Genomic DNA, 22,364 nt, shown 5'->3' on the forward strand with positions numbered 1-22,364 from the left:
TTGCTTGTGTGACCAGGCCTTTACAGTACAACTCACTGTAAATAGATAGCTCTTTTATAAAGCAGTAATTAAATTATTGTTAGAGTATTATTCTTAGTATTATAGTTTCTGGCTTTATTATTATTATTATTATTATTATTATTATTATTATTATTTTACTGCTCTATCTGATAATTTGCTTTTGAACTTTCTTCAGAATAGGACCCTTAATGTTTGATGTCAAAATGGCACAACATGAGTTATTCTTGCCTGGAGAGATCCAGTTCACTTTAGTCTCCTTTTTCTATTTTTTTACCTAAAGAATTTTTTGAGCTCTCGTTTCCTAGGATGGTGTGGAGATAGCAACCAGCAGCATTAAGCAGAACCCCCCCCCCCCCACACACACACACACACACACACACGCACACACACATATTTCATCAATATTTTATAATTTCAACTTGATATACTGTACTGGAATTTAAAGGCCCACAACTCCTGTTCTATAGCTTATTTAAGTTTATGTAATTTGTAACAAATATGTGATTCTCTTCAGTCAAACGCATATTTATTAAAGGGTTATTCAGTCACTAAAAGTAAATACTAATTAATGAAAACTAAAATCAGACAAGTTTGAAATAAAGTACAAGCTATTTTAAGTGTGGAAAGAAGAGAGGTGCTTTATGAGGGACTGTGTTTAACAGCCCTTGAAAGAGTAACTTGTTTTCCTGTACGATCATAATATGAACAGATCATCTGATAGGCTCCCCTCTGACACTGCTCAGAGTATCTGATAGGCTCCCTTCTGACACTGCTCAGATCGTCTGATAGGCTCCCCTCTGACACTGCTCAGATCATCTGATAGGCTCCCCTCTGACACTGCTCAGATCATCTGATAGGCTCCCCTCTGACACTGCTCAGATCATCTGATAGGCTCCCCTCTGACACTGCTCAGACATCGGTTGAGTTCTGTCCCAGAGGGGAGACATCTAGTTGTTAATGTTACAGAAACAAACAGTTTGAGTGTGATTGAAACATTTAATTATATTCCTTGGCAGTTGTCTGACTTTGGTTTTGTACAATGAATATATGTTTTCTTCTTTCAAAAAACAACAGTAAATTACTGAATGTGGTAAACATTTGAAACATGCCCACCCCCCCCCCCCCCCCCCCCCCCCCCCTGTTTTTTCATGGTGTCTTATCTGTGTATTTAGTTTGGGCCATTTGTATGAGTGCAATAACACACAAGGCATTGACTGGTCTCCACCCTTCTCAGTTGCTTAAAGACAGTGGGCTGCGCCTCATGCTTTAATGCTATTTCTTTTGAAGCAGGCTTAAACAACTTGTTTATCTTTCAGATGCTGGATGTTTATAACATACTTCCCTTTGACAACCCTGATGGAGGTGTTTGGAAACAAGGCTTCGACATTTCTTATGATGAACATGAATGGGATAACGAACCTCTGCAGGTCTTTGTTGTGCCTCATTCACACAATGACCCTGGTAAGGAAGGCTCATAAGGGAATGCATGGCAAAGTTGCAACAGAAAGAAAAGAAAACATGTTAAAGAATACCATTAATTGAAAAACATACATGAGCGTTTTTAGGAGCCCCAGAGTCATTTTAAATTATGTTTTTAGAGTGGAGTGTAGAGTGCAGAACAGTTCACTTGGCCTGCAGCACTGCACTAATGCTGCTACTTCAATTCATACAGACTATAAAAAAGCGTTTTTATGGAATAAATATGCACAGTGTTTTCATTGCTAATCTTTTGATAATGTAAGGTTGTCTTCAGATGATTGGCAGTCTCAAAGATTTTAGGTTTCATTGATATTTATCTGTTGTCCGGTTGCTCTGTCTGTTCACCAGCTGGCTTTTCCTGAATAGGTACAACCATGTTCTTAATTGTATAATTAAACCTTTTTAAACCTCCAATCCTATCCATACGCAGTTAGTAATCTTTTGTTTTGCAACTTTATAATCTATAGATAGACTACCCTATCTGAGATAGAGTACCCTGCTTATGTGTGTGAACGGATTGAAAATACAAAAACTGCAACATTCAGTCCATGTCAGTATTACAGTAACTTTAAACCAACTTCATTTATTTCAGTAGTATTTAGTCATTTAAACATGTGACTCTTGTTAACTTGTGTTATATTGTACACTCCCTGGCAAACCTGCCTTGTCCATTAAACCAGATCCGTGATGATTCATGTTGCCATGTGAGTGCTGAGGGAATCTCACCAGGTACCTTTACCAAGTATCATGTGTTATAGCACATTGTAAGAGTTTACTGGTGAAAAATGTACAAAATCGTGCGCAGCAGTCGCTAAAGGGTTATATAACTGGAAATGTACTCTGAACAACTGTCCTTGAATTGTCACAAATTGAACTGTGTTTGTGTCATTTATTCTGTTATATTCAAGGACCTCACTGAAAGACTTCAATGTTATCTGAGTATTGATTTGTACTTTTAAAGGCATTTGCCCATAGCCAGGATACATTTGGTCTGTGATTCTCTTCAGATTATTGCTCTTTTTTGTTGACACATTAGCACGGTACTGTGAATGAATATATTTATTGTGGAACTTAGACTGTAAAGCGAGGTGCTTTTTAATAATTGGTCAAAGTGTTGCCCACAATAGACATGTTGATGCTTTCCTGAAGGAATGGCTGAAAGGGTTAAACAACCAGAGTAAGGATTACAGCCTTAAAGGGTACATAAGGACCTTTTTATTGTATTGTGTTACATGTAAAAGTTTAAAAAAGTGGTCAAAATGTAAAAAAAATTAAATAAGTAATAAAGCAACACACACACCTTACGTAGCAACACACGGGAACATGTAACACAATACAATAAAACGGTCCTTATGAACCCTTTAAGTGACTTACATGGGGCCAGTGACTTTCAAGAGATTTGTGTCTAAACTTTGTGCTTGAGAATCAAGAATCAGCGTTAGAGGGAATCACGTCACCTGCGGGAACAATTTGTTTTTTCTCCTCGCCTCCCCTCGTTTCATTTGTTACTGTTAAAGCACTATTACCAGTTACTTACCTGAAATCCTTTTAAACTGCTGTTTGATACACATTGCTATGTCGTGTACACCAAAAGAAAAATAGATCTACGTCCCAGTTTTCCTCTCCGTCCAAGGAGAGAAAAAGCAAGTCTGATTCAGAGCTGTCTACTATTATAGAGGCCTGTATGGACCAAACTCGTTGTTATTTCAAGTATGGATCTGGCTGCTCTTCGCTCAGCAGTGGATAATAACAAGAGAGCTGTGACAGCTTGTGAGACCAGGGTTGGCAGGTTCGAGTCCAAGATGGCAGACTTAGAGGATAGAAACTGAAGGAATAATCTTTGTCTGGTCGGCTTGAGACCTCTTTCACTGTGGTTCCTGACTCTGAAGTGCAGGAACATTGAAATAAGCAAGAGGTAGGCCATGCACACTTTTAACCTCATGAAATACTCAGATCCTCAAGTCATGTTACAGGCAGTCAGGAGCGACACTCCTTGTTCTGCGCCCGGTAAGCTTAAATTCTTCTCAGACTACCATAACCTCACAGCTAAACGACCCAAGTTACCGCTTCCACTCGTTCTCGAGGCATACATGCATTCCTGCTTTACCCAGCGACCCTCAAGATCAACCACAACTCTTTGGTTCAGCTCTCCCAGTCTCCTGATCAGGCCCAGGCCTTTCTGTACTCTGCAGGAATCCCTGGCCCTTCCCAGGACTGGTCACTTTCCACTGATGTTCCTGGCGAGATGTACTCCAATGAGATGAGAAGGAATGTATCTCTGCTGATCTCTGCCGTTTTTTGGCGCTCTGTTCGTCCGTCGTCGACCGACGACATTGTTGGTGATGTTGCTCATTTTTTTTTGAAGGACTGTTCTGTGCTCTGATTTATTTTGTTGTATTTCTGTTGTTCTTTTTTGGACTTCAAGCTCTGGACTCTTACCTTTCATGACTTGACATTAAGGTCAAATTCGGCTTTAATCAACAGTAGTCTGCTTTAACTGACTGGGGTATTTGTTGTTTGTGGTGTTTATATCGACTACTCTATGAGGGGGGGTGGGAGTGGACTTCTGTTTGCCCTGTCCGCCAATGCCACAGGTATGAGTATTGCGGGGTGGGGAGTGTTGGTTTTGTTTTTGTTTTTCAACACCATATCTATAGTTCTTTGGGATGGTTTGCTGTATTGAGGGAGGGTGGGGTTACTGGGGATACTAGTGGCTATCTTTTGGGGTAGGAGGGGGAGGATCTCGTGGGTAAGATTGTTGTCCTATTCTCTCAAATTGTACAATACCATGTCTGTTTACCTTTGATTCTTAGGCTTGTTTTTGACTCTCATAACTAGTGTACTGTTTTTTTTGTTTACTTGTTTAACCTTTGGCTTCGCTCAGCGATGCGTGCCTGTAGGGTACCCTGGGGGTCTATACTACCATTGCACTTGCTTCATAGTATGTTGGATACAGGGGGTAGAACTTTACCTTCTAAAAGCCTTGTGTAAACCTTTAGCTGCTAACACTATTTTGAATAGCGATTTAGCTTGTTTAGACCTAGAAATTAATTGGGATACTATTTGGAATAATTTAGGCTTAGCTTCCTAGAACCCTAATTACCAATTGATCCATTTAAATTTTCTACATAGAACATGTGTAACCGCCTGCAGATGCTTTCAAATGAAGCTTGACTGTAGTCTTGACTGTCCATTTTGCCCCCAGTCTATCATGGGCACCTTTTTACACAATGTCTGGGAATGTCCGGTTGTATCTACATTCTGGGAGAGGGTATCGTCGACTTTTATCCACTATTTTTAATAAGGAAATGCCCTACTCTGTTTTGGTACTCTTACTGAGTGATGATTCTTCTTTTAACACTACAACAGAAGCAGATCTGATTAGCAGGCCTTACTGCAGTGAAGAAGGTGAAAGGTCTGCACTGCCAGCCTCCGCACTCCCTTCCATGGCGTCAGTGCATCCTTTCATTTTTGGATATTATTTATCTAGAGCACACTACCGCTTGGATCCATGGTGCCAGGGAGAGGATGATTCAGGCCTGGAGGGCTGTGGCTGACCTTATTAAACCGCTGTCAATTTCAGAATGATTTAGCTCATGGATGTCCTCACGGGGGGGTTATGGGAGGGAGGGGGATTTCCACCAAGGGATGTGGGGAGGGAGGGGGTAATTGGGTAGGAGGGAGGGCATGGACAGGCACAGTGCGGGGTAGAATCCTAAAATGTGGTGGTTTGGGTTTTTTTTTTTGTTGATTTTAAGCTGTTTTCTTGTATTTTATTGTCACCTAATAAAAACATTTGGTCACAACAAAAAGAATCAGTGTTAGAAATGACAGTGAGGGGGGGACTCTAATTGAATTGCAGGTGTCTGGTGTTGCCTGAAGCAAGAATTTCCTTCATAAATGTGCACATTTGTAATCTTCTCTTTCCATTTAATGATGGAAGATAAAATCCTAAAACAAGGTTAACCCCTTTACAGCCAAGCATTTTTGTCATAGATGACACCACAGCCAAGCATTTTATGACATTTTTATAGCAGCTTCATAGCAACTCCTCCTACTCCCGATACGTTCTATCTGTGTTTGACATGTATATGTCCATATAATAAACGTACTCACTCTTGCATTAACTTAATCCCAGGGGAGGGAGGGACGGACGGACTGACGACACAGTATAAAACAAATAGAAAACAAATATTTTCACAGATTATAGCAAATAAACACAGAATTAATATATACAGTAAAATTGAAATTACTGTACATGGAATGTTACAGTTTATACATGCATATGCTTCTAAGTAAACATATTTCTAAAGCTTAGAATATCACAAAATTAATTTACACATTAGGTTTTTTTTTTATGTCATTTGAAATACAAAACACAAATAGAATGTTTTTTATGGGTTTTGATGGGCCAGATTGCAAGCTGCGACGCCAATCAAAGCCATTGTCAAAGCTAACAGCCTATCAATCAGGCTGTGTAAGTAAGGAAACACTGTCAGGTTCACAAAGGGTGCAGTTTATTGCCGGAATGCCGTAGTTACATAGCTAAGATGAGATGCGCAAAGTCGAACATGTCTGATGCAGCTACCCAAAGAACACTAGGAGGATCGAACATAGCAGATGGAGGCTGCAAAGGGATTAACCCATGTCACTATTTCAAACTTAATATAAAAAGTAGGACTACAGCAAATATATGTAAGATGGGTAAAAACAGGTTCAAAACTGAAGGTCTTTTTTCCTTTAGGAGAAAGACTGCCTCTAATAATTTCCAGGATTTCTCTAAGGGTTAAAAATTCACTGTATACAACGATAATACAGTGCTCCCTGTTATAAGGCTCTCGGTTATAACACGCTCCTACAGCATGTCCTCCAGTTCCCTGTACTAGTGATTCATGCAATATTTCTACAGTAAATACATTACCAGTGTTCAAACTGTAAACAGCTTCTCAGTCTAACTTCTGTTTCTGTGTCTCCCTTTTGATACAGTATCTGAACTGAAGAAAATCTGCGCTGGCACTTTATAACACAGACATCTTATTCAGCATTCGTTTTATAACTAAATAAATATTAGGCCTATTATGTGATTGTCTTTCCTAACATGTAAAATGTTTTGCTGCAAGAGGAGCTGCGGCTTTCTCTGGGAGACGCTTCGCTTCAGCCCCACTCTGGCAGCCAAACCTGGGGCTAGCCCATTCCCTCTTCCCCTCTCCCGACCCGCTCTCCTTCTCGCATTTAGTTTGCTTCAAACTGAGATCCTGATCGCCGTTTAGCCAGGCTATTTATAGTTTAAAAACTGCGAATTAAAATAATCCACAAGTGGGAATGTTACTTTTTTTATTTTTGTAAAAAAATATAGCGGTGATTATATGGTGCTTTATGCATGATTAATTCACAGAAAGTTACATTTTTACTTTATAGAGAGGGAGTTATTTTATTTTGTATTTTAGTCAGATGTGTGTTGTTATGTGTCCCGTGGCGGCCCCCCCCCCCCGTTCATAATGCTCTTTGGTTACAACGCTCGTATTGTGCGTCTCCTGAGACCCGCGTTATAGCGAGGGAGCAGTGTAGAGCATTTTGATTTCAAGACCACATCGCTTTAACTTACTATGCATAAAATATTTTCTAAACAAAGTTGTTAAGGCAGGAGAAAGGCAGACAAAAATGCAATATTTCATTCACTCCTCTGCTGTTTTTGTTGTATAACTCTAATAAATGCAGAAAAAACCCTTAGGGAAATAATAAGCATTTATTGGATTCTTAGCTGAAGCCTTGTGGTTCCTGGATTTTGCCTGCTGTAACAGTATTTATAATTGATTGCTAAGCCTATCGGTCAGCTGCGGGCAAGCAAATGCAAAAGTCTAAATGAGAAAATCAGTGAGATTCTCTGCCAGTAATAACTCGGTCAGGGAGATCATATTTCTCCATACGCTTCAAAAAGCATGTAAACGAGACAGTCACCAATGTGACATTTCATGCAGATCTTAAGATGAGAACACCACAAAATAGTAAGTTAGGTAATTGATATGCTGTCATGTTGTGTTTAACGGGATGGTGTAAATGTAATTATATACTTTTAGTATTTAACACTGGCTCCTCCTTGAAAGCAGATTGAGACGATTTTAGTCATCATTTGGGTTCCAAAAGAAAAAGTGTGTGAAAACCAGATAAGAGTGACATTTGGAAAGCAGCTATAATCTGTTTTATTATTTTTTTTTAGCAAAGCAAATACTTTAGTAACATTTGCCAGATAATGATGGACTTGTTCAGTGCTATATTAATATCATACCCTCTGAATTTGCATACTGGCAATATGTTTTTCATCCCTTGATAAGTGCCTTTAATTTGCATGTATAAGTACTTATTTGGCATGTTTGATAAAGTCACCAGCATAATTGACCTTTATTAATTAAAGTCTTTGTGTGTTATGGATGGTTTTCTGTGGAGCAAGGCTATTTCATTTTTTGGAAGGTACAATATTGATAGGCTGAGCCTTATTCAGTTGAAGTACTGTGGATTTTTTTAATGATAAATTTCTTTCCACAGGATGGATAAAATATCCTGGTGTTCTTTTTAATTGGGACGTCAATATAACACTAACATTTCTATGGTGATTTATAAAGCTGTTTTTTTTTGTACATTGTATATGTTTTCATACATATTATTCATCAGTAGAAATAGAAAATGAGCCCCATTAATTTATCATGTGTTGCCTGTTTACAGAAATCACTAAGTAAACAGTTATCTAATCCTTAAAAGCACTGCAGAGTGGAAAAGGTCTTTGATTTAAAAAAAAAATATGCATCGCCAGAAATGAATAACACCAGCGCAGCGTGTAAAAGCGTTGCTGCACAGTCATTATTTGATTTCATGAAACACGCTCCCCATTTCCCGGTTTACAACATAGAAACATTCGTTTTTTGAAGGGTTAATGAATAGCTTTGTTGTTGTAGAACATCTTGCTCGACGCACATTTTCGGCGTTTACATGCACAAGTCATGACCGTTTTCCTCACGACCGGTTTGTCGTACTTTTTAGGAAATGCATTGCTATACAGTTCTGATTTGGGGGAAAAAAATCAGCCGTACCAATGCAGATTACTCAATTCATAGTCTTTTAGGGGGGGATTTTTAAGTGTCTGTGTCTGCTTACTAAGTAGGAAAAGAACGACTCTGAATATCGTGAGGAGAGCTTCATGCGTTGCCATGAAGATAAAAAAAATGTAACAAGAGAAATTAATTCACGTGTTGTCGCGCACATTCTGAATTACGCCGCACATTATCTACTTGTTTGTATGGTTACCTTTACAACAGACACACACACACACACGCAAAATTATATAAAATATAATTTCTACAAGTTTTACTACTTGGAATTTATATTTATGTGTGTGTTTGTGGAACATCTAAAAATTAAATTTCATTAACACTATAACCACCTTTTATAGTACATGGTTTTTTGTATTGTCATCAATTCCTTCGTTTTGTACAAGGAGGAGAGATTTAATCCTTGAAGCTATCCACAGTGCTTCAGCAGAAACATTAAATCAGAAAACTGCAAAGCCGCAGGCTGCAGCAGCTCAACCTGGATTCTGTGCTGCGAGTGACACACACGCAAGATAAATCATATGTTACTTTCATTTTAGATTAAAAACTACTTATATTTTTACAGTTTTAATGGACCCAGTGGTTTGAATTTAATGTAACCTTGTGTTCTTGTTACAAATGTTACCTGGGGTAAAAGTGCAGCTAGAAACAAATACTTCTGGGCAAATCAGTGACCAGCTTTATTTGAGCTAGAAATGTAGCATCACCTTGCACTCAAAAAAGTGTTTGCATAATTATGTATATTTTGTGCATGAACAGACAACCGTTGTGAATTTAATACTGCTACCCTAAAGTTAATAAACCTGGTATTTTCTTTCTACATTTTTATTGTATTGAGTGGTGATATTAAAAACGGGGTCAGTAAATCATGGTGGGAAACAGTGGCACGCCCTCCTAGTGTTAACTTTTTTCTTTGTCTAATGATTGCTAATTCATTTGTTATGGGAAACTCATGAATGAGGTGATGCTCAGGCAGTATGTGACAGTGCATATACAAACCATATAGAAGTGAGATCTGTTTTGGAGAAATCCATTAGATACTCTCTTTTTTTATATATAAACAGTTGGAAGATTTTCCTAGATGAGTATTATACAGCAAGTTATAAATTCTGCATGCTATTACCTACTACTGTGTTGTTTTTATTGGTATTTTTCACAACCAGCTCTTTATCAATTATCAGAAACTAGGGTCAGAACCAATACTAAGTTGACAAATTCGAACAGTCGAGGAAAAACCAGTTGAATGTGTCCATGTGTCCAAGTGTCCGTGTGTATGTTCTCTGTTCCAAGACTGGGATACAGTAGAGAAAAAGAAAAAATCTCTATACTGTCTGTGTGCTTGTGGGCTGGAAAGCAGTTACTTTATGTGAATACAGTGTCTACTGCCTTCATCTGAAGCATCTTCAGCAGTGATTAAAAGGTTTGCCTGAGAAGTGGCATTACTCATTTCACTTGTGAGCCTCTCTAGCGAACATTTGATGAATCTTCCATGAACCTGCAAACCAAATTTTCCAGTCTGCCTTCAAGGCAACATCCCCAGGTATTAGTACATGGATAATAGGACTCCTAAGACATGGGCTCACTCCAAACATTTTTTTTTTCTTCCAAGATGAATGCAGTTGTTGTCATGTATTATACCACTTATTATGCAAGGAGGATGCTGTGTAAAAGTACTGTCTTGTAACACTGTTTGTAGTATATGTCAAAGTATCCAAGACAGGATTATAAATGGACCTGTGTGTACTGTATGTATGGGCGTGGATAATTTTAATCGTACAACAGGATATGTGTTATTTACATCCTTGAGTAACCAAACATATGTCAAATTCTTCACTTAACAAGGTTTACTATTCACTGCTCCCTAAATATCAAGCACTTAGAAAATGTTCCAGACTAAAAAAGCCTGGATCTGTATTGTATCTAAAAGTGAATCTATTTGCAAGATATCCTGATCAGAGGACAATAAGTCTGTACTGCAGGAATGTTTAACAGGTGTAATGAAATAATGAACTACTTTAGGATCTGGATGAAAGTTGAATTGTTTCAAATCAGTAATTTAAAACAGGGGTGGGAACAAGGCCCAGGCTGGAATTACATCTGGACATCAGAGGGACGAGATGCAATTAAATTAGTTTTTTTTTCTTTTGATGAAACTGAAAGTAGAGCTGTTGTCATTGCCCCTGCTGGATCTGTTAAGTATGTCGTTTCTTTCTATTCAGTACTCTGCTAGCAAAGTAGCATTCTCCCCTCTGTACATCTTTATTTTACGTAAACAAATAATGCATTGTTTACTTTTGTATGTGTCTAACCTCATCATAAAGATGTAAGCCTTAGGCTTTGATGTTGTAGGAGTTTAAATGATTATACAGATGAATTGAAAGTAGAGGATTTAACAGCAGCAGCATCTGTTTCTTGTGAATAGGTCATGAAAGGCGCATTATGGAAAGGTAGCATATGATAGGAGTACAAGTGTGTGCTCAGTATCTGAATTATTTGTTTAACACTGCCCTAGGTGATTACAGGAGTCATCAAGCAGGTTTATTCTGGTGTGTAGACACAGCACTATCCCTGCACTGTAGACGTTGCACTATCCCTGCACTGTTATCCTGATTTTCAAAATAGCTATTAAATATGCTAGGCCTAATTTTTCAATTTTTAAATACGTTAGTAAGTCAGGACTGGACCTTATTTATCGTCAAAAGTAATTTTTGGCTGCCCTGACACACAACTTTGTTAGTGAAACCGTATTCGTCTTGAATGATGGGACAAAGGCCAAAATAGTTTAATAGTTAAATAAAACAGTTCAGTACAGGTTACACCATTTTTGTCTAAGTTAATAGCAACCTCTCAATGGACTTCCTAAATGTGGTCTTTATAAACAAGTAACCTAATTAAATAGAAGTAAATATGAACAGAGGATTCTGCAGTGGTCCCTGTCAACAGATAGTCATTCAGTACTATACTATTTCTGTTAATCCTCTCATATAACATTGAAGTCTTGGTTCTTTTATTACTTGTGAGATTTTTTTTTTTACATGTTGTATATCACAACAGCTTTTGAAAAAAAGAAAATGTATCAAATTATTAATTATTAAAAATGTAAGTATTGTTTAACTGGTCCTCTCAATACTTGGTTATATTTTTCTAGTTACAGTGCATGAACCATTCTGTAGCCTTTTGTCCTTAGAAGCTACAGTGGGATGCAATTACACGTGGAACACCATTTGTTATTTAAAGAGCTGCTAAGCAGGTTGAAGACAGCAGTTTGAGCTCTGGTATAGTGTTGTAAGATGTGTCTTCTACCCAGTACGTTGTACTGTAACCATATGTTTCCATTAGGAATGCTCAATTAAAATTCACACGCTTCAGTAAGCGTCATAACCACACCCAGTCTAGAAATCCTAAGTAGAAGGCAGTGGGGTATGGGGGTCCTCCACCAGCGTGGGTGCAGATGGCAACGCCCTCTACCGAAAACGAATTTCAGGGTTTTGCAGGGCCTTCTAAATATGTGCCTTAATCAGGACCCAAAATTCAAAAGAAGTGTAGAACTTTGTTAATTTTTTTATGATTGTAGGTGTAGAGATTTAAAGAGCAAAAAAGTTACTTGTATGTGTCTATGAAGAGTAATTACAAAATAAATAATTTTATTTATATTAGAATTTTAAAAACACAAACTTGTCTTAGCACACAGTGAATTTCAAAGTAAGTAATGTCGACATATTTGAGCAAACTCCGTTTTGGTTTTGCAATAATTTATTACTCTCAGAAAAAAAGTGGTGAAAGAAATACCAAGTGAGACAGAAGAGAAAAATGTGAAGCAATTTCTAAATTAAAGACATAAGATAAGAAGCAATATTAACTGGTAGTACATTTGAATACAGAAAAGGTAAGCCATAAGCTGTAGTTTTGTTTCTGTTTTTTTATGTATTCCATTTTTTTTTTTTGTGTGTTTTATACAAAAAAAAAAACGAAACAAAAACAAGACACATTTTAAGTTTCAAAAAAATATTAATGGAACCAACCAGTCCAGTACATTATTTGAAGTGACAAAGTCGGGGTGAGTGAGCATAAAGTGATTTAAAAAAATAAATTGGTATTTCTTTCTGTTTTGCTATCTTCCAGTTCATTTAATTGTTCTTCATCCAAATCGGCATGTCTACTTACTACTTTGGGATTTTTTGCAGGTAATTGGTCACTCAGTTTCATAGTTACAGCTGGACATCTGTAAGTGAGTGTAAGCAAGATGGCTACTGATACTTAGTTTAAATTCTGTGAGGCAGCACAGTAATTTAGAATATGTGACAAGGCTCCAGCTGTCCATATCCATCCAATATGCGGACAGTGGAAACCTTGCTCGACCAATCGCATTGCTTGTTTCACATTCCATTACAAGCCCAGGATTATAAAATTGTACAGTTCAGCCTTCACCAACATCGCTTGTAGTCGGCAATTTAGCCGGCCGCCGGCTGGAAATGAGAAGCCTGCACACCCATGGACTGACAACCAAATGATAATAACTGACACAAAGTAATGCCCATACTATTATTAAAAAGCAGTTCCATAACACTGTGCTACTTTTCTAGTTGCACCAAGTGACAGCATCGAATGTGATGATGCTCAACACTCATGCTGTCACACAGCACTGATGTAAACTCAAAAATCCATTAATATCCTGTCTTGGATATAGAGCTAGTCAGTATTTTTTATTTATTTTTTTTAAGAACACAAGAAATTCTAGAATGAGAAAAGGCCATTTGGCCCACCTATGCTCGCTCGTTTAAAAACCCTAACCATTTAGTGGGAATCTGTGGCTAAGCGGACTACCTTTCCTCCAGACGGCTAGCTAAAGGTCTTATTATGATCACAGAGATGGTTATACAGTATTGTTCATGACAGCATCCAGTCTATTCTTGAAGGATCTGATAGTCTCTGCTTCAACATCTCTTTCCGGCAACCTGTTCCACTGGTTCTCCACCCTTTCCTTGAAAAGGCTCCTTCTCCCCTCGGTTCTGAATATGCCCTTCTTCAGCTTCCACCCGTGGCCCCTGGTTCTGCTCTTTGTGACCTGCGAAAAATAATTATCAGCAGTTAAACCCCTTGACAATTTTATATACCTCTATTAAGTCACCTCTGGCTCTTCTGCTTTCTAGGCTATACAGATTCAGCTCTTTAAGTCTGTCTTCATATGACACCCTTCAATCCTGGAATTAATCGTGCTGCTCTCCTCTGTACTCTCTCCAATGCCTCAATGTCTTTCTAATGATAAGGTGACTAGAACTGGACACAATATTCTTGGTGTGGTCGTATAAGTGTATTGTATAATTTTAATATAACCTCATAATTTTAATATAACTTCTGTCTTGAGTTCTGAATATAAAGTTGATTTGAATCGTTCATTAGTGCTGAGAATGTATTTATTTATTTAAAATTGTATTCATTGGAAAAGCCACATGAGCTGTAAACAGCTTGTTTACAAAGGCATCCCGGGGGAAGCAGGAGCAATTAGTTACGTTCTGTAAGCATACAGCAAACCATAAAACTATTATTTTGATGTTCTACCCATTCACTTTCACGTTCAGCAGGTGTACAGCTTAGGCATTGAACTTACTGAGATGTACAGTACACTTTTGTAGTAAGGAAATAGTTATTGGAGAGCAGTTGGTGTTGTTTCTGAGGATTAGGTGACCCGCCTATTTGCTAGGTGTTTTTAATACTTGTTGTAATTAGTAGATAATAGTTGCAAGAAGCAGTTCAAATGGTTTTTCAAAACTCATTTCCAGCTTGCATTTGCATAAACGTCGACATACATGACCACTGGAATAACATCTAGCACTGTAGCTGTATTACAGGAAGTGTGGGGGTGGGGTACTTTAGCAAGCAATGGGATCACAAGGCATGTTCACTGTGACTCCACTGGGCTGATCAGAAGCTGAAATCTTACTCTTATGTAACCATCCAACTGTTTGGCAGTCTGCTCTCAGAGATAAATTTGTAGTTTGCATGAGAAAGCAGAGGCAAGAAATGCTGAAGTCGGCACAATATTGATGTTTGCTTTGCAATAGTGTCACAATAGTAAGAAAAGCCAATGACCCTACTAAGGAAATGTCAAAGGGTAATCAGTTCATTTTCTCTGAATAAAGTTATAATATTTTGTATTATAACATAGCAAAAAGTTGTTGTCAATACGCAGGACACCTCACCTTTTAAAGGTCACATCATATGCATTTATTTTTATGAATATTTATTATACAACCCCCAAAACATCATTATTAGAGCATGTTTTTTTGTACATTTTTCAGGCTGGATAAAAACATTTGATGACTACTACAAAGACCAGACTCAACACATATTGAATAACATGGTGGTGAAACTGCATGAAGAAGAACAAATGAAAATGATCTGGTCAGAGATCTCCTACTTCTCCAAATGGTGGGACAACATTGACAGCCAAAAGAAGGCTGCTGTGAAAAGGTTTGTCGTTTAAGTGGAGTGTACTTCAGTGACCTCAAAGTAACAACAACAGCATTCAAGAATGGGTTCTTTAATTATTATAGATGTACTGGAGGCTGTAAGCAAAACATATTTTTATTTGTATATATATATATATATATATATATATAATATATATATATATATATATATGTGAGTACTCTACATATTTACCTGCTATGGTTTGCAGTGCTGAATTTTGGTACAGGCAAGATCTCTAGCATAATATTACATGTATCAATTTTGCAAAATAAAAAAGACAAAACCGCAAACTTTATCAGAACTTATGCTTGTTGGCAGTGTAGTTTTAAACAATCATTCAAGAGGTGTATGTATATGTAAGAGCCATCAACCAAAAATCTTTTTCCCCCAATATATTTTTGTACTGGACAGATTGATCTTTAGCAGAAATATTTTCCATTTTTGATGCAGCTGGTGTGTCTTTCGTTAAAGCAAACTAAACCAGCTGCTAGGTTAATGCATTCAGTGTAACTGGTAGAGCGTTAGTAAGGCACACGTTTGCTGTTATTATTTTGATTGACAAAAATATGTATATTTGCTAGGGCTGCTCTGATTAATCAAATATACATATTTATAATAGATTTAAATCAACTAAAGAGTTGATCGCAATTTTTACATTTTATTTAATTGTGCAGTTCTATGTTGGTTATAAAATAAAATCAACCAATAGCATTTTCTCCGCTGCAGTCCAGTGTAATGCTAATATTAAAGAGGACGAGATTCAGGAGTACAGTTGTTTTTTTAAACTTAGTGTTTCGGTGCTGTACAGACGTTCTATGTCGTTATCCATTAGTGCTTCAGCTTTATTTGGATGATTGCCTTTACCTCGTTTTAATTTTCCGTTCCTCTCCAGTTTCTCTGAGATACGAATAAACCAGCTATACCTATTTTTTTTTTTTAATGTATTCTATTTTTTTTGATCATTAATTAACATTTATTTACTGTGGGTATTGATGAGTGATTGAAAACAAGATATTTTGTGTTTGAATTGAAAGTGAAGGTCTTGAGGAGTCGAATGGGTTCAAGTATATTTTCCTCTTGAGGAATTATCACTTTTTGACGTCACTACTGTGGTGTTATGCCTTTTCTTCGAATGACTCGGGATGCAAATATAGCCTTATTTTAGTATAACAATGCAGGACAGCCGCTATAATATTGTTACTTTTATTAAAAATGTGCACATATTAATCTACCGATTTTTAATCAATTAATGCCCATAAATTAACAGATCAAAAAATTGTAATCGATTGACAGTCCTAATAGTTGCACTATTCTTTCAGAAATTTTTATTTTCACAGGGAACTACATATTACACGGCAATTGTAAATTTCACAGAAATCCGTGAGAACCGTGAAAAAAACCCAGCCCTAGCCATGGATGATCGTAGGTATGTTTTCAGCCATCGAAGGCCATGGCCATCCTGTCCCCCTTTGGCTCTGGTCCCCCTTTGGCTCAGATAGATGTACGAGCAGGCAGACAGACAGACACCCCCATATATCCCCAGGATCAGACATTCTATGCTAAGTAATTTTAATACCAAGTTTCATGAGAATCGGTTAAGTGGCTCTCCGGGTGCAAAAATGTGTGAAATATGAATTACGCACATACATTGCTTCAACAATATCCCTTTTGAACGAGATTTCATCCCTGAAGGGGATAAATTACCCATGGGGTCGCTGTTGAACCTTCTGTTCGTATCACATGGTTAATTAACTGAGCAGCTGGTGTGTGTGTGTGTGTGTGTGTGTGTGTGTGTGCAAGCTGTATGTTTAAGGCCTTGCACTCGCTAATCCATTTTCCATTGTAACACTTGGTGATGATAAGACCTATGGATTTTTTTTTTTTAAATGTTGTGTTTCCCCATGGCCAGTGTTATATTATCTTATCAAATTACCTGGCTGGGAAAATTGCATCCAAAGCCTGACAGAAATTGTGAAATATCAAGAAGGATTTTCTTTAATAAAAGAAATATTGCATGTAAACAATTCTGGCAGTCGGTTTAATCTAACCATGGAAATAATCTAAACTCAAGGAGCAAGCAATATAGCTGTGTGGATGCTGTATACATTTTCTGACAAACAAGGAAATTGTTAAAGAATGAAAATGCAGATTCTGTTAAATTTGTGTAGGTGGTTAAAAGACTTGTTTATTTAAATGGTTTCCTTATAAACCCTCTAACTATAGGCTGTGTTTTACAGTGTACCCACAATAGATTTTAGGCTTTCCTCAGCAAAATTAAATTCACATGTGTCTTGCTTTGGGCATAAACCTAGTTTGTCAGTTATAAATCCTCTGTGGCGTTATCATATTTGTTGTAGTCATGTTTGCTCTGTTGCTCAGTCAAAACTGAAAACTGAAACCAAATTTGCTGTGTCTTTGCTACCTATCTCATTTTGTTGTTTTTACTTTGTGGCTTAAAAAAAAGTGTTATTGCTTTTACAGTCAACTACTTATTTTTCTTACCCTGGTGTGGACAAGCTACAAAAAAAGCTTACTGAATGATTTTAATTTACAAAACCTTGTATTAGGAACTGGAAATGTAGTATGATTGGCCTTTAGACTGTCAGAAGATAAAATACTGTTTTGTTAACTCTCTCTCTCTCTCTCTCTCTCTCTCTCTCTCTCTCTCTCTCTCTCTCTCTCCATATTAACCTGACAGTGCTGAATTTTGGTACAGGCAAGATCTATAGCATAATTTATCAGAACTTATGATTATTGGCACTGTAGTTCTAAACAACATTCAGGAGATGAGTGTTTTCCCCCTCCAAAAAAAAAAAAAAAAAAAATATATATATATATATATATATATATATATATATATATATATATATATATATATATATATATATATATATATATATATATATATTATATCAACTGCCCAAACCTTCAAAAGAAAAACCTTCAAAAGAAATCTTTCTGACCAACTCAAAAAATATTTGTGAAAGAAGAAGATCGTTTTTTTTTTTTTTATCATGCAAGCGCCCAAAGCAGGTCTAACAAACATATTTCTAGTTTTCCTACTGTGCAACCGCCAGACCGCTAGGGCAACTGGCATATCAAAATCAATACTGTAGAACAGATACAGGATTTAGTTGCATTTCAGTGTCATTGGAGGAGACAATGCTTGGCTGGTTTAATGTCATTTCTTCCAGACGATCTGAGCCCCACATACCGCTGCAGGAGGCAGCCGACGAAAACTCTGAATCCTTTTCGCTCAATCCCTTACGTGGAACATCCACTTCACAATTTCTACATTTATTCAAATTGCTGTTATCTATACAAACAGCTTGATTCAAATCTGACTTTACAGAACTTGTGGTAAAATATTTTTGTCGCATACTGTCTATTTTCACGCATAGTGGTTTGTTAGAATTTGATAACTGACGCTACAGTCAGAACATACTTCCTTTAACTATTTAAACAAATGCCACCTTTCAGAACACTGTTTTTGGTGCCAGATTATGAAAGTTTCTGAAGTTTTTTCTTTAGATTTCCAGTCCTTCACTACATTTTCAGTGAAAGCGGATCTTTTGAACTTCTAAAAAAGTGTCTGCAAGGAAAGCAGAAAACCGCGTCTGCCTGCTTACTGTACTCTAAATATAAAAACATATTTTAATATTCTGATGTAAATGAATGGTTTTGCTAGCAAAGACACACTGGTAAACAAGGCTATGACTGTCCTGTTGCAATATCACCAAGGCCCAAAATACAGGATTTAGTTGTATTTCAGTGTCATTCGAGGAGACAATGCTTGGCTGGTTTGACATCCACTCTTCCCTCCGATCTGAGCCCCATATAGATATTCAACAGTTTACAGTAAGAGTGCATTCATTTATTTTATTTTTTTTGCAATATACTTTATGAAATACGTTGAATGCCCCTTGATTATAAGTACGACAGTAAGTGCATGTTTAGAAGCTTAGTAATCAGTATTAATAATTGATTTAAATTGGTGTGAAGTGATGGAAATGGTGTTTGAAATTGGTGTAGGTACTGTAAGACTGCAGAGCAGGTTAACGGATTTAAAGGTTGCAGCTTTTAATCCTTACTGTTTTTCTAATTTGCTTAACTAGGCATAACATGTTCTAAAGTACAAGCTAGTACTATGTTAAACTTAATTTATTTGGTCTGCAAATAGTGTTTTCAAGGTCTGTTTTGTGGTATAAATTATTATATAGTACAAGTTCTCAAAAAGACGCAGGAGAATGAATCCAGTTTACAGCTTTTACGTGTGTCCGTTAGTCCAGCTATTTTTCAAACTCAACACAATGAATGAAACTTAGTATTCAGACTCATTAGTAACGGAAAAAAAATAAATCAAGTCTTAATTTTATATATATATATATATATATATATATATAATAAAATGTGTGTGTCTCTTACTGTACATCGTTGTGTTCAATAAGTGCAGGGGGAAAAGCCTCCCCAAACGAAAGACTTACGCTCCGCCTATGCCTCCAGAGGTGGAATGAGGGTGAGCAATAATTAAAAAATCATTGAACTGAACCTCGACAACAAGTGCCTGTGGGCTTATGCTTCAACCGCTCTGGGAAATGAGTTTCCATGTGTTCCAGCTGTTAGTTCATTTTGTAACACAGCACACAGTGCAAAATAAAAGTGCTTGGACACCAGCATTCATTTCTACACTGCTGCTTGAATTGTGATGGTTTTTATTTTTATGTTTTTGTAAAAAAAAAAAAAAAAAAAAAAAAGACCTTACAGTACCCCAGAGCAAGCAGACTTAACACTTTATCTTCTAGAACCCAGCTGAATGCCTTTTGCACATGGAGTGGAAGTTTATATTAAATTACTATAATTTTCAACTATATGCTCGCTCTTGCCACACCCCTTTTTTGAAATGCTTACTTGGTGATAATGGACTGCCTTTTGTTTGTATACTGTCATGCATTTGGTTCATACATGGGTATATTAAAACCACTTTTTTTTTTTTTTTAAAGCAATCTTTAAAAAATGTAAATTAAAAGCAGCTGGGAATGGCTGTTTGTTTTCTGATCCCTATTAATGCTGTGCTATGTTAAACATATATTATATCTAGTAATTATATTGATCTCTCTGAAGGTCTGCATGTGAGAACTGCCAGATTCTATTATTTGAATCCCTACTTACAGTATGACTTTAATTCTGTGTCATTAGCCAGTTATACTTGCAAGGCTGGTACGTTTTGCTTCTTATAGTGAGGGCTTTGCCAAGAGTCAGTCCAACACTATGTTGGTTTTGTCATACTTTATACAGATATGGCATTTCACAAAGAACCTAATTTGTAAATGTTTTCCTAATATGGTGGGAACAAGCATTTAAAAAAAAGCTAAAACAAATCAGTAAGCTACATTTGTATGTTTGTGGAGATGATTTAAGTGAAGTGACTGCACCTAAAAAGTAATTTTTCTTTGTGCACTGTTTGACATAGGGATAGCAACAATACAATGACTTGCTGTTGCTTCACCTGGAGGTATTGTTGGTTGTAGGGAAATGTGATTGGTAGAACACAACAGATATGCAAGTTTATAGGACCCGGACAAAGCAGTAGGGCAGTGAAACACCATAGCCGTAATCGTGTAAATGGGAAAGAGGACATGTAAAAAAAAAATGTATACAGTGCTACCACGTTATAATGCGGTTGTCGGGGTTCATAATTAGGAGACTGTGTTATTTGAGTTTCGTCTTATATCGAATATTGGCATTTCTGCTCCCAAGTCCTTAGGATGGAACCAAAACACTTTAATCCCATGTCATGCGACTAGTACAAAACAAGAGACATTGAATTGCAGATCAGTTTAGCAAGTGGAAATTGCCTCACTGTCATAATGTTATCAAACAGTGTAGGCACAATATCCCAAACTTCAGGTTTGTGCAGCTTGTGAGGAAGGAATCCTATCAAGGATCAAACTAGATTGCTGGAAGTAATTCTTGTTGTTTTTTTGTATTTGTTTGTTTGCTGCTTTTAGAATTTAAAAGAGGAACAGGGTTTAGTCAGCAGCAGAAGCCTAGTTTCTGTGGCATTGTAAGAGTTGTATGTGCCTGTACTGCGCAAAACTAATAATTAAAATGGAAATGTTTTAAGAAATGTCAAAATGTGAGGCACATGTCAAGCATCCCCATAAAATAATTTTATTTTGTATACATTTATTTTATTGGTAACAATAATTCTCTGACACATACAAGATTTATTGCTTTTCACAAAAAACATATTCTTTCTGAAGCTCTGCTAGGATTAAGATAGCATCTTCCATTTACTTATTTTAAGCATGTTCAGCTGAGGAAATTAATTGAAACAAACAAGTTCATTTTCAAGTGTGCCTGAGGAAACATGGCCGGCAGAACTAAATCAGACCATTACATTACACTGATCCCAACATCAAGTAACAACATTAACACACAAATAGGTTTTCTGATTACACTGTAGCAGACTTTTTTTTAAGGACCTCAGGCCAGCTGTTGATGTTGTGGCATAGTTTTTTTTTGTTTTGTTATTAGTTAGATAGAAAATTGACACATCAGTAGTACATAGCTTGCTACTGTAAATTTGGGATTTGGGGAATTGTTATTTTAAGGGTGTTGCTATATAACTAAAGACATCAAACGTAGCTGGGCTCTTACTGTTTTGTAAACTGTAGATTTTTCATGATCACAATCAAGCCACCTTCTTATTCCCGGAAATTGCAGTTTTCTTTGCACCAATAAGATAACCCTTCAAAAAACTGAAAAAAATAAACATTTTTGGGTTTAGTAGGAAAAAAAAGGAAATCAAACAGGAAAGCCTTCTCAGTGTCCTGCTTACTCAACCCCTGAACATTTCCTATTTTTCGCTAGTAACCTTTTGACAAATGGAAGAAATGAAAGTCTATTCTTCTGGGATGAGAATTTTAAGCTTTTTAACATTTCAGCTTTTATGGTGAAATATTGCTGTTCCTTCTACAATAAGTGTTTGTTAAAGTAGTAAGATCTGTTTGTGCCTTATCAGCACTTCTTGACTAAATAAGAGCAGAGTTGTTCAAAGACCAAAATTCAACTCTCAAGCCACCATCTTTGGTCCACTTGACAGAGAATGTAATGTGTTTATGTATGGCACAACATGAACAATTTTGTTCATGTTCATAGTTCATGAACAATGTATGTTCATGTTCATGGTTCAAGTAAAGGGGCTGCTCATAAAAAGTAAGTTGCATGTGTTTTACTAAAAATAAAAAGACCTACAAACACTTATTCATGTGGATCCCTTGCTATAGA

General features: G+C 36.8%; 1 protein-coding gene across 1 annotated transcript in view; it reads left to right on the forward strand.

The window, feature by feature from the left end:
* The window catches only part of LOC121301854 (alpha-mannosidase 2-like), a 134,495-nt gene that overhangs the window by 26,405 nt on the left and 85,726 nt on the right, over window positions 1–22,364 (forward strand). Inside the window, exons 3-4 of the mRNA XM_041231516.1 lie at window positions 1,338–1,482; window positions 14,903–15,074. Of these exons, the coding sequence (XP_041087450.1) occupies window positions 1,338–1,482; window positions 14,903–15,074 (317 nt within the window). The remainder of the gene's footprint in view (window positions 1–1,337; window positions 1,483–14,902; window positions 15,075–22,364) is intronic.

Source organism: Polyodon spathula, chromosome 2, assembly GCF_017654505.1.
Source record: "Polyodon spathula isolate WHYD16114869_AA chromosome 2, ASM1765450v1, whole genome shotgun sequence".
NCBI classification, from domain to species: Eukaryota; Metazoa; Chordata; class Actinopteri; order Acipenseriformes; family Polyodontidae; genus Polyodon; species Polyodon spathula.